This window comes from Balaenoptera borealis (assembly GCF_965194805.1).
Source record: "Balaenoptera borealis genome assembly, chromosome: 13".
In the NCBI taxonomy this organism is placed as follows: Eukaryota; Metazoa; Chordata; class Mammalia; order Artiodactyla; family Balaenopteridae; genus Balaenoptera; species Balaenoptera borealis.
Window position 1 is genome coordinate 59957098 of NC_138870.1, and position 13274 is coordinate 59970371.

At 37.0% G+C, this 13274-nt stretch overlaps 1 protein-coding gene across 11 annotated transcripts in view; it reads right to left on the reverse strand.

Annotated features, from left to right (window-relative positions):
• The window catches only part of TSPAN8 (tetraspanin 8), a 249805-nt gene that overhangs the window by 6083 nt on the left and 230448 nt on the right, over window positions 1–13274 (reverse strand). For 6 of the 11 annotated variants that reach the window (XM_082351725.1, XM_082351724.1, XM_082351723.1 and 3 more), the window contains exons 10-12: window positions 9592–9726; window positions 6178–6261; window positions 993–1618 (exon numbers count right to left, since the gene is read on the reverse strand). In XM_082351725.1, the coding sequence (XP_082207851.1) occupies window positions 1565–1618; window positions 6178–6261; window positions 9592–9726 (273 nt within the window). In that variant the 3' untranslated portion in view covers window positions 993–1564. Of the gene's footprint in view, window positions 1–762; window positions 1619–6177; window positions 6262–9591; window positions 9727–10603; window positions 10663–13274 lie in introns of those variants that run through there. The other 5 variants (XM_082351728.1, XM_082351727.1, XM_082351726.1 and 2 more) reach the window with 4 other exon arrangements.

A 13274-nucleotide genomic window follows, 5' to 3' on the forward strand; every position in this document is an offset into this window, starting at 1 on the left:
TAACTAAAACAGCAGTTCCCTGTGTTATATTTCCATTATTTGTAATGGCTAGAGAGGTTTTGTTTCTCTGCCTACCCTGACTGACACAGTTCTTTACATCATTGATACCATAAAATATTTACCACGAACTATCTTAATATGTGCCTGACTATGCAAAAGGCATGTTCATATTCATTTCCTAATCTATTTCTTCCAAACACTCTGTAAGGTAGGGCAAAATGATACAACATAAGGAACACAAGTTTTGAGTCACTTGACTCAGTCACAACTCCTCTACTTACCAGCTGCATGACCCAAGAAAAGGTAGTTAATCTCATTAGACCCTGGTAGCCTCCTCTGTTAAATGGGTCTAATAATAGTACTAACCTAAGAGGGTTATTCTGGATTAAATGAGTTACTCTATGCAATGTACTTACAATATTTTTAGGCATATAGTAAGCTCTCAATAAATCTAAATATTATTTTTAGCTACAATTTATTGAGTGCCTATTATGTGCCAAGCCCTGGGATAGGTACTAGGGACATAAAGACAAATAAGAAACAATCGATGTCTTCAAGGAGTTGCAGTATACTCACAGAGGCAAATACATAAACAGGTAATCATAATAAAATATGGCACGTTTATTAACAGACATATTCTGGGAAAGCCAAATAGAGCATGATCCACAGACAGGGTTTGAGAGGCAACTGTCAAGGTTTGAATCCCAGTTCTGCCGATTACTTACGGTTTGGCTCTGGGAAAATTACCTAACTCCTAGCTCCAACTCCAGCCGCCCCGGGGGGTAACATGAAGGGGTGTTCTGGTGTGCTGGAAATGCTCTATATCTTGATCTGGACAGCGCTTGCTATCCAGGTAGTGAATACTTAAGATTTGTTCACTTTATTGTGTGTATAGTATACCTTGATATAAAGTAAAATGTAAAAGTGCCTGTGAGAGCTACAAAGAGAAAAGCACTTATAACTATTTCCCAGAGGAAGATTCAGAGACGTACCAGAGATTCAATGGCTGGAAAGGCAGCATTCAGATCTTCTTGTCCTCACAACAGAGAGAAAAAGAAACACCATTAGTTGACACTGGCATAAACAGACAAGAGACGGTGACTCTTTTAGCTGGGCCACTCTCAACCTTCCAACATGAGGCTTAATTCGATCTTACCACCAATGGTTGATACATCATGCAAGACAGAGTGTGGCTTCTGAAAAGCCTAGACGCACTGCCTTAACTAACTATGGTCCTGTTACTTAGAGATTATTATTCCACTGGGTGGCTCCAGATGAATGCTTTAAGCACAGTACCACCTGAACACAATGATCAGACAGGAAAAAGCATCAGTGTAAACAATGTTACTTTTATTTTGAGGAAAAATGCACATTCATCTAATTTTCCTGTGTCCCTGAAATCTAAAATATGTTCAATATGACTGGAAGATCTCTGTGATCTAGCTAAATGACACATTTTAATAGGACAGCTGCTCTTAACACAGCACTCATATATTTAAAGTTACAAATCCGAAGCAAAATTTTAAAGGGGTTTGACCGATGATGACTTGACATATCCACAGACTTATTTCTTCCTGATCTGGCAGTACAGGACAAGAGAAAATATCAGACCAAGTACCTAGAAAATAAAATAACAGGATTAACATGGAATTTAAAGTAAAACACTAGAGATATTATAAATAAAAAGAACATTATATATGAAAAGATTCTGGCTACTGACAATTGTAATGTTATTTATCTAAGTCATCTCTCTTCCTGGGAAATGAGACACTCTAACATTCAGAAAACACTCAGTATTTTTGTGTTTCAATCAGGGTTTTCAGCTAGCAATCTGCCTCTAACTGGCCCTATCTGATTGTGCAGTAGCAGCTGGCACTGGAGCAACCCACCCTTTTGGAATACACACACCCCTCTGTAGGGCATGGCCATGGAACTCTGGGGAACTCAGGCCTCTGGGTCTAAAGATGCCTACTGCTTCTATGAAAAGCTTATAATCATCTGGTTTAGATCATCCACATAAAAATCAAGGAGTCTAGAATTTCTCTTGCCATATTTTTAGGCATCGCCAAGAGGAATGAAAGGAAAAGGAACTCTTTTCTTAAAAAGCTTCTAAATTGAAGGGGAATGGCATCATTCAGGAATTTCCTTTGAAGTGAACATGTACAGCTGAAAATCTGGGGCATAATTTCCATCTCATTAAGTGGCTCTCCCAAGAATGAGGGACCCCAGCACTTGCCCTAATCGGCTCTGAAGCTGGTGAGTGGCATGCTGTGGCTTTGATGTAGAAATGACAGAACCTGTGTGTATTGCAGATAGAAAGTTTCCTCTCCACCAGCCTCCTCTGAGGGGAGTCAGGGAGAGGATGAGATGCCATTTATGCTGAGTCATCTGTACGGAGATGTCCTGCTGACTAATTCTTTCCCGGAAATGCCTTTCAAATGAGAACTGCTGCCCAATATTTTTTCCTTCAAAAAAAAAAAAAAAATTGAGGGACTTCCCTGGCCATCCAGTGGTTAAGACTTCGCCTTCCATTGCAGGGGGTGCGGGCTCAATCCCTGGTCGGGGAGCTAAGATCCCACATGCCTCGTGGCCAAAAAACCAAAACATAAAACAGAAGCAATATTGTAACAAATTCAATAAAGACTTTAAAAATAGTGCATATCAAAAAATCTTAAAAAAAAAAATACTGACATCAATTCTTTGCAAAAATAATGACTTTCATTCAGAATGTTCTAAAAGTCATTCTTTTTGAATGACCGGAGAAAATGTTACAATTTAGTCTTTTGCTTTGGTCCCAAGCCTTAAGTCTGGGAGATGAGTATCAGGAAAGAATAAAGAAAATGGGCAAAACAGTGGGATAAGGCAGCTATCATCTTTCACTGTCTCATCCTTGAAATAGAAGCTCAGCATGCGTCAGCAGACTAGATGGTTAATACCATACTTTCTTGCATTTCGCTGCCTCTGAAAAGAAAATGTATCATTGTTTGTAAAAATAGGTAATAATTAAAAGGGATTCATCTTATAGTAGTGAATGCTAAGACTCAGGATAAACTTGCTAAGTAAGGTACACGTGCTCCCCATATTCTGAAGCCATCTAAAAAATGTAAAATTATTTTTTCTCTCTTTTAACTGCTCCATTCCTGGGACCATTCCTGGGTCCATTCCTGGGACCTCCTGTCAGGATAACTTTTATCCTACAAAGTGGTGACTATCAGTGTCAATGGCTTTTTTTTTTTTCTTAATTAAAGTGAGGAGAGAAAGTGCTGATCATTTTTTGTGCTTGTAAGTTGCTGTAGTCAAATAAGGAGAGATATGATAGTCTGGTTAATGCAGAAAAATGAGAATTCCAGTGTCTACAGATAACATTTTCTTACAAAATAAAGCATTTTGCATAGATTTCTAGCATCCTACTTGAGAAGAATTCCTCAGGTATATGTTCTTAACAGAGCCTTGACAATAACTATTGGCCATTCCATCAGAGCCTATGCCTAAACAGACTAACGCCAAAGGTGTAAACGTCAGAGGGTGGTTTTCTTCATATAATATTTTTCTATGGAGATAGTTTAAATGTATTTTCTGCAGGGAGATATTTGCTTCTGTTTGCTTCTTAAAAATATTTATTAGAAGTATTTTTCTGTCTATATATCTTTATGTTTTCTTGAATTTGAAGTGGGGGAACAGAGAATGTGGACGGGCCTAAGTGTTAGGCAACTAGTATTAAGACTGTAAGACAGACTGATGGACATTTTTTGGATACGTTTTTATAGAATAGCTATCAAAAGACTATTTTCAGAGCTATTTTTTAAGTAAAAATGAGAGGGAATACAAAATGATTTTTCTTTCTCTTCAAATCCCAGAGAGATGGCAGATTTTCTATTGAGAGAGTGAATGAAAAAAAAATTTCAAACAGTTCTTTGAACCAACTATTTATCGTATCTACAAAAAGTCTAGAAATCACACTTAACTGGCATAACTTGAAATGGTTATATTTTGTGATATTACCATGTAAATTCTATACCTAAAAATTCCTCTATGAAAGGTTTTCAGTAAGGTATTTTCATATATATATATATATGTATATCTTTAGAACAACCAATAGAATATCTAAATATATAACAAACACATGGAGTATACCAATTTCATAAAATACTGAAATGCTATTCCTCCTGTAATCTTATTTTCCATCAGATGTCTTTAGATTCTTGGCAATGTCTTTGGCTATGATATGAGAGACATCAATCTTCCCAGCTGATTATGTCTTTTTTTCCCCGGCTTTGCTTTTGAGAAGCTTCTTAAAAGCATCTGTGGGCTGTGGCCAAAGTCAATTGTCTGAATTTGAGTCTAAGATGGAATCTGACACTTATATTGACACTTACATTGAATACCTCAATTTTTTTTTTAATAAATTTATTTTATTTTTGGCTGTGTTGGGTCATTTTTGCTGCATGTGGGTTTTCTCTAGTTGTGGTGAGCAGGGGCTACTCTTGGTTGCGGTGCGCAGGCTTCTCATTGCAGTGGCTTCTCTTGCTGCAGAGCATGGACTCTAGACGCAAGGGTCTCATTAGTTGTGGCACATGGGCTCAGTAGTTGTGGCTCACAGGCTCTAGAGCACAGGCTCAGTAGTTGTGGCGCACGGGCTTAGTTGCTCCATGGCATGTGGGATCTTCCCAGACCAGGGCTCGAACCCGTGTTCCCTGCATTGGCAGACAGATTCTTAAACACTGTGCCACCAGGGAAGCCCTGAATACCTCATTTAAAGCTGGCTCATTTAAAGTCTAGTTTACCAACATATGTGTGTGTTTTAGTTTATGGATGTGTGAGTACATATGTGTGATTGCTCACTTACATCCACAGCCATTAACTCATATTTCTAAATTAGCATAAACCCAAAATACAAAGCAGAGAAACAAAGGACATTTTACAATGGGTAGAATTGAGAGAAACAGACCTAATACACAGCACCATTTGACTTTGGTCATATATCAGACATAAAGGAAGACAGCCGCATCTACCAACAGAAAATGCTTCATATTTGGACCTATTCGTTTGGGCTACAAGGAGGTCATGCTTAATAGCCCAATTTGCTGCTCATAGTTCCAGCCCTTTCTCTTATGGTTGGCTGAGAAATTCCACCGGTAACCTAAATGACCACTTAGGACACTAAATTGCTTCAATCTCAGCTAAAATTACTCTCTGACAGTGATGTGGCACAAGTAAGAGGTAAAAGCTACCAGAAAACCCAAGGAGAACATTGTACAATATTTTCATGAGAGTGAAGTAGAAGTCACTTAGCTGAGCAAACCAGCCCGCAGAGGCATTAACTAGGGAGACACCTCACATCGTTAGGATTCTTGCCAATGCCCTGACGTGGACTGGTGAGTGAATTTGACTCACTTGATATCTAAATTAGCAAGATCTGGGGTGATTACAAAAACACTTCCCTGAAATAGTTTTATTTCATCTTTTTGCAAAGAATTTCAGGCCACGTTTAAAAAAAAAAAAAAAAATCCTTCAGGTTCTGAAAACACCATGCCAGAAGAGTCTAGCAAGATAAAAATCCTATACAGGATTTTTTTTTTCAAAGTCAATAATCAAATTGATGAGAGTAAATGCAGAAACCTCAAGCAGAGTGTCCTTAAAAACTTCTCCAAGTGAGTCCATAGTCCTCACAGTGAGAAAATCAAAGTCAACTGTCTAGTTTTTAGAACTTGTTAGGTTTCTCTAGACTAGAATAGCAGGAAAACAGTTCTCCACACTCTTGAGCTCGGTTTTTATTTTCTGTTTCAAAATCAGAAAGAGAGATAAAAACTTGTAAAGCTTGTGTTTTCGTTTTGTTTGGTGCTTCTTCTAACTTCAGGAAACATTAACCCTTGTGCTAGTTTTCAATGGGAAAAGGATATCTGGGACTAAGAACTGTGTGGAAATTAATTCAACTTCTTCCCCCAGGAGAGAGATCATTCAGAAATAACAGCTTCTGCCCTGCCAATTTCCTAAGACTATAATCCCCTCCCCAGACCCAAGGCCAGTAGAGGCAGATGCTGGGCCTTGGGCACTTGGTACCCAGTGCTTTTCTGAAGCACCTGGTTTTTATTTGGCTCTTCATAAATATTTGTTAGAAAAATTAATGAGCAAACAAGGGAATAAACAAAGAATTAATAATGCAAGATAATACTATACCTCAACAGCTGCAAGTCCAAACGCTAGCCCAATAACTATGGAAAGACGTCTTGAAAATAAGCCTCTTAGCAAAGAAAAGCATGACTGTTAAAAACATTAAAAAATTACTTTTAGTCAAATTTTGACCTTATTTTAGTACAGTACAAATTTTTATTTATTGGGTTAACTTTTTACATTGCTATCAAGGAACATACTCAACAGAAAGGAACTGGATTATTCCGGCCACTCCAAGCTCCTTCCCGCCTCCGAAAGGTTATAAGTGTTGTGGTTTGTTCATACATTAGGAAGCATTTGAGGAACAAAGTTTTGCTTCAACTACCTAATTACTGAATCTAGGGCTATTTAGTTATAAATACTCATTTTATCCTAACTTCTGATTGTTCATTTTAGAGCTGTTATCACCTTGACTGTGTATTTTTTAGGTTTGTAACCTGCAGCAGAGAGTTCCCTGGTTGAGGTTTCAGCTAATTATAGTGTAGATTTTCATTTTTTAAAAAGATTTTTTTAAAAATTTTTATTTATTTTTTGGCATGTTGGGTCTTCGTTGCTGTTCACGGGCTTTCTCTAGTTGCAGCGAGCAGGGGCTACTGTTTGTTGTGGTGCACAGGCTTCTCATTGCAGTGGCTTCTCTTGTTGCGAAGCACAAGCTCTAGGCATGCGGGCTTCAGTAGTGGTGGCACATGGGCTCAGTAGTTGTGGCTCGCGGACTCTAGAGCACAGGCTCAGTAGTTGTGGTGCACAGGCTTAGTTGCTCCATGGCATGTGGCATCTTCCTGGACCAGAGATCGAACCCGTGTTCCCTGCATTGGCAGGTGGATTCTTAACCACTGAGCCACCAGGGAAGTCCCTACATTTTCATTTTTAAAAGAAGGTTTTTTTCAAAAATCCCTTAATATGTGTCAGGGTTATTTTTACCTTAAAAAGGAAAAAAAAATCATTATGTCCACTGTTATGCTCTTAGTTTAGACAAAAAATAGACTTTAGAAATTTGTCTCTTTGCCACATTTTAAAAAATTTATTCAAACCGGCATGAAATTTCAAGCTTAACATATTTTAGACCAGACCTAAAAATTTCAACAATTGTAAATTATATGAATAATTTTAAAAATGGAAAAATAATATACAATGTAATAGTGTTATTGTCCGTATTGCCAGAAAATATATCCTCCCTATGATGGTCTTATATGTGCAAAGGGCTAACAAAATATTGCTATTTGTTAAATAAAATAAAAGTTCTCCGTGAGGTTAAGACAGTCTCTTCCCCTTCATTCCTGAATGTAATGGGTTTCTCCATTCTCATCTGATCCAAAGTGGTAAACATTAGAGGAAATTATTACATCATCTAAGATTAACTATGAGATTAATGGTATCTACTGAGTCACATTCATTATATTTTAGGGGTTTTCTCCCCCCTTCCCCCTCTAGATAACCAGGTTATCTTGGCAAAAGGGAGGGGAAAAAAGAAATGTGAATTATGGCCATTCCAGATTTCTTATTTTTCCAGACTTCTTGCAAGTGACACAAGGCAGATGGAAGTCTTTCATGAATTTATGATCTTCCTTTTGGGAAACTGGTGCAGCTATAAGTCTATCTTCAGCTGAATTATGTGTGAATTTGGAGGGAATATCTATTATTTTTCAGGATAATGCTAGGGCGTTTCAAAATCTATCCTGTGGAAACACATCTTTGAGTTGAATCTTTAACAGGACACAGATAGCAATCTACAATTTAATTTACTAATTTCCTCATTATCCTAAGTGGAAACTATATTTGTTTACACCACAGTTACTTCCCCTCCTCCTTGTGGATATTGTGTCACTAAAATTACATAGAGAGGAGAGCAGGGAGGAATATAAAAATTAATAATGAAAAATTTGAGTGATATTACTTTGATGATGAAAAGACATGGTAGCTCTGTAATCTGGTAGATAACTTCTCCCCCATGTGTTACTTTAAATACTAGTAACAGCAATTTCCCTTCAGAACAGTCGCCATTATTTTGATAAAATTAGTAAAAGGGATGTGATAGTCAACAGGTGAGACGTTTCCCCTGAGATACTTTCTATTTCCTAATATATAATTAACCTAAGTAGCCATTACTAAACCAATGCTAGATTGAAAATACTCTTTAGGGATTATAGAAATTAACTCACTGAACTATAATAGCTTTCATGTATCTCTCTCTCATCTAGACTATAATCTCCTAGAGGGTCCACAAGCACGTCTGATTCCAGCAAGGGTCTGTCTGACACCTAGTAGGCAGTGAAGAATAACAGCAAATAAATGAAACATTAATATCAACTGTCATTTTTGTACACTTTCCTCCCAGGCAGAAGGAACAAATTATGTAACGCCCTATGGTAAGAGACATATCATGTCCTGCAGGAAGCTGTATCTTGAACCCCAAAGACTAAGTTAAATGGGGTCTCATCGTATCTTGTGCCTGGTCCTATCCAAGAAATACCAATAGTTCATTGGATTGAAGTTGCCTAATTATCTTTCTCTCTCTCTTCCCTATTAGAGCATTCACTCTGTGAGTGCAGACATTGCACCCTATTTAGGAATGGATCTCCAGCAGCTGGTAAAAGGCCAATACATAGGAAGTGGTCAATAAATATTTGATGAATTAAGCAATAATAAGAAATATAACATCCACATATTAACATTCACAAGTGACATAAATATGCCATCTACAACACATGAAAGACAAACCTAAGTTTTTCTTTTTCTTTTTTTTTTTTTGGCTGTGCCAAGTGGCAAGCGGGATCTTAGTTCCCAGACCAGGGATGTGCCCCCTGCAGTGGAAGCATGGAGTCGTAACCACTGGACCACCAGGGAAGTCCCCCAAGTTTTTCAATTGACTTTAAAGACATGAGGCAACTTCTCAATTGGAGCAATAATTAGGCAAATTGGTAGGTACACTTAACAACCAGAGCAGAAACCTCTAAAGCCCAAGTTATTTCTTTACACCCAACACAATTACTTGAGAAAGAGAAACTTTGATTAGAAAAAGAAAGCTTTACTTTGAAAATTAAAGTGAAAATATAGATTTCTAAGGCCTATGTTAAAATAGAAAAATAGAGGAGAATAATGATTAAAGTCACCAAAGAGAGGACAAAATAAACTTTTATCTGTTAGCTTGTACTTTGCCTCCCGTTGCAGTAGAATGTTTCTTTGATCTACTAAAGTTGAATTTAAATGATGCCAGACTCAGAGAAGAAATAAAATACTTTCATTTTTTATATCTACTTTTATCTTTAAATAAGGATTTCTTTTTTATTTGGGAAATTCCTGGGACTTTTATATCATGATTCCCATTGTAATTGCTGCAATTTAATATTTTGTAAAGACTTTCATTGTGGAAAAAAAAAAAAACCAGAAGCACTTACTGTGCCAAATTTGATTTGTTCTCACCTGTTTGTAAATAGTTTTTCCATCATACTTTGTACAAGAAGAATCTGATGCACTTGGACATTCACATGACTTGTAATAGTATTGAAAATTATTTCCCCAATCAGAAGCTCCATTGATCAAACCACAACATTTTAACTGTTTGATGAAAAGTAGATATGAAAAAGTCACAAGAGAAGACAAAAACATTGTCAATACATTGAATCACATTCTTCTGAAACCACTATTAAGATGTTTCTTATACTAGAATATCGTGTAAGTCACCTCACCTAACTCCCTGAATGAAGAAACAAAAATGAAGGAATCTTCCATTTTGGTCTTCATATTAATGAAGGAAAAAATAGAGTTTCAGATGCAAAAGTCTGAAGAACTTGGAGAGAATATAAAAAACTCACCTTCTAGTTTTTAATGACAAAAGAGAGGGGCAGAATCAGATTTATGCTTCTTAGGTCTTAGAAAAGAAGCTTCCAGAGAGTTCATGAGAGAGTCAAGGTCTCTTTAAAGAACTTTTACTCAAAAAAGATGAGAGGTTTAAAAAGTGAAATTTCTATCTCATGACCTTTGATCACTTTTGGAGGAGAGGGGGAAAAGAATGAGAGGCATCTCAAAGGCTAGAGAAGATGCTTAGTGGGCCTTCCATGAGACTGAATTTTACACGGACATCTGTAAAACAGCTAAGGGGTGAAAATGATGAATGAAACTCTTAGAATAATGTCAGGAAGGTTAAGGCTCAAAATAAACCAAAACATGGGGAAACACTAAGGAAAGTTGTGGTCATGTTTGGTTAAGTAAAACAAGAAAGGGATAAGCCCAATGACTCAGAGTAATGGCACATAATACTATTAGATGAAAGAGAGAGGTCATTATCTCATCTTGTCCTATTTGCTTTAATTAGAGAGAAAACTTCTCATGCAGAAAGGTAGAAAAAAATTGAAGAAAATAGAACCAAGATTGGGTGTTTTTCTAAGGCTCAAATGCATTGCAATGGTAGGCTATTGAAAGGACTTTCACTTACTTGCTGGGTGACCACTTTACCCATGTTACTTAAACCTCTCTGTGCCACAGTTTCTTCATCTGTAAAATACAGATAATAATAGTCGCTAATGATAGTATCTAATTCATAGAGTTGTTGGAAAGATAAAAATAGAATACCCATGTGAAGATATGAAGTGTTTAGCCCAATGCCCAGCTTATAGAAAGTGCTCAACACATGTTAACTGTTATCATTGTTGTTTTTGTTTTGTGTTTATTGTTGTTGTTTCCTTTGTGCTCTCACATGAACGTGATCTGTTCAACATTGATATCAGTACTTTAGATAACGTTATAGGAAGTATCTTTTCAACTCTGTAGTTGATACAGAGCTGGGAGTGATGATTAATACATTGGAGAACAAAATGGAGTTCCAAAAGTAGTTCAAACAATGGACTTAAACTAACAGGTTCAACTGTGGCAGATATAAAGTCTTGTGCTTTAGCTCAAAGATTTACTTGCACAAACGTATGACTCATTAGACATTCACGAGACAAAGAGCTGGAGATTTCTGATGGTCTCAAGGTCAATCAATATTAGCAAAGAGAGTAATCTTGAAACAACCTCCTTTCTTGTTTCCATGGTAGACATAATTAATTGCTCAATCTTTCTGATTAAATAATATTGAATGATATTGATACAGACACTCCAGATGAAAAAGAATATGTCCCACTTTATACACTCACAGATCAATCCATTTTTGGAATACAGTATTCCTTAGGGAGGTATAGAGATAAACTTACAGAAGACAGAGCAGGAGGTAGAAAGGCTAAACTTGGTATAATATCTAGTCACCAGATCAGATGTGGGAGCAGGTGGGGAAGAGGTTGGTCAGGATGCATTGAAAGTGTGATAGCAGTTGGATGAACAAGTCACTGTTCAGCGAATGATACAACAATCTCTAGACAAGTAGTCATCACTAAGAATTCAAGAGAGGCACATTCCACTAGTACGTTAGCAGAGAATTTCTGTGGGAATTCCCTGAAAACCAAAAAGAAAGCCACTTAGTATCTACAAATGGTCTATGTGTGATGGGGCCCCAGGTCACCCAGCCAGAGTTTGGGGTAGGATTCTTTTTCCAAAGAGGCATTACTAAAAAAAAGAAAAGAAAATCCTTGTGGATATACATTTAAAACAAACAAACAAACAAAAACAGAATAGACAATAAAAGAGAACCTGGGAACCCAAGGAGCTTCAGGCACAGAATTTGTGTACAAGAGCAGAAGTAATTCAGAATTGTGCTACATCAAACAGAACATTTAAAACCCTATGGTTGGCACTAAGACCTTGGATACCAGGGACAACGTGCAACAAGTGTGATGCAGGACCCAACCCAGAGACCCACTGGTTACCTGTAGTACATTTTGTCCTAGATTAGCAAGCAGGGAAGATTAAGGATGCTTGGTCCCACCCAGTGGAGAAACTGAGTTGCCTAAATTCTCCTGCTTTTAAACGTGGATTAATCTGGACTCTAAAGTGGGAATAATCCTGGAGGAGAGAGGATCAAGGAATACAGCTCTGGGGGAGCTAGGAAAAACACAACACAGAGGAAGTTAAACAGAGACTAACTCATATCAGGTTTCAGCTCCTGGAAATGATGCTTTAAGCAGAATTTTTACAAGCTGGGGTCTATACTCTGGGAAGTACTCTGGGAAATACTCTGGGAAAAATGTCATCTGATAAATAGTTCAAGAAACAAGTTCAAAGTCAAAGCTTTTAGAAGTCATACAAGAAGCCATTTTCAAAAAAAAATTGCACTATTTAGAAGTAGATTTTCTTTTTCCTCTGAAATTCCAGAAGGAAGAACTAAGACTAAATGATATAAATTCTAGGAAGGAAGATTTTGTTTCAAATTAAGAAAGAACACATTAATCATCAGACTTAGATGTAAAGGGAATGGGATGGAATGGGCAAAATTGTGCAAACTTTCAGCTCTTTAATATTTAATTAGAGGGTGGATGAACATAAACATAAAATACTTCAATTAATGAGAAGTCAGGTTAAATGTCCTGTAAAATCTAGCTCCCCTCTAAGATTAGGAGGATTTCTATGACATACGTGAAATAAATGCTACATGTAGTTAATATGATGGAAATTCTGAGTAAAGAAGGTGTGGGTGGGAGGAGTTTCACAGAGCAATACTTTAGTCAAACCTCAAAGCACATGTAGTATTTGTAAAGAAAGAAAAGTAGTAAGTACATTCCAAGGATGAGGAATGATGCAAAGGCAGGAAGGCAGATTTGTTTAAGAGATCCTGAGAAAACATACCTGGCTGGACTAGAGTGCTTTCTTCATGGAGTAGTGTTTAGTAAAGTTAAAATATTAGGTAGGATCCAGATAGTAGAATACCTTCAATACCTGCCCAAATTTTGACTTTACTCTGAAGACAGTGAAGTAGCCAAAGTAAATACATGCATACATATATACGGGAAAGGCTACTGTACTGATTAAAAAGAATTAGTGAGTCAGACAGATCTGCATTCAAATTCCAACCCCATCACTTGTTAGCTGTCAGACCTCTGAAGTCGTAATCCCCTCATCTGTCTAATAAAGATAATGAGGATAAAGATATTATCCATCTCATAGAGTTGTTGTGAGAATTAAATGAGCTACTGCATGTAAATCTGGTACATACTAAGTAGCAATAAATGATAGCT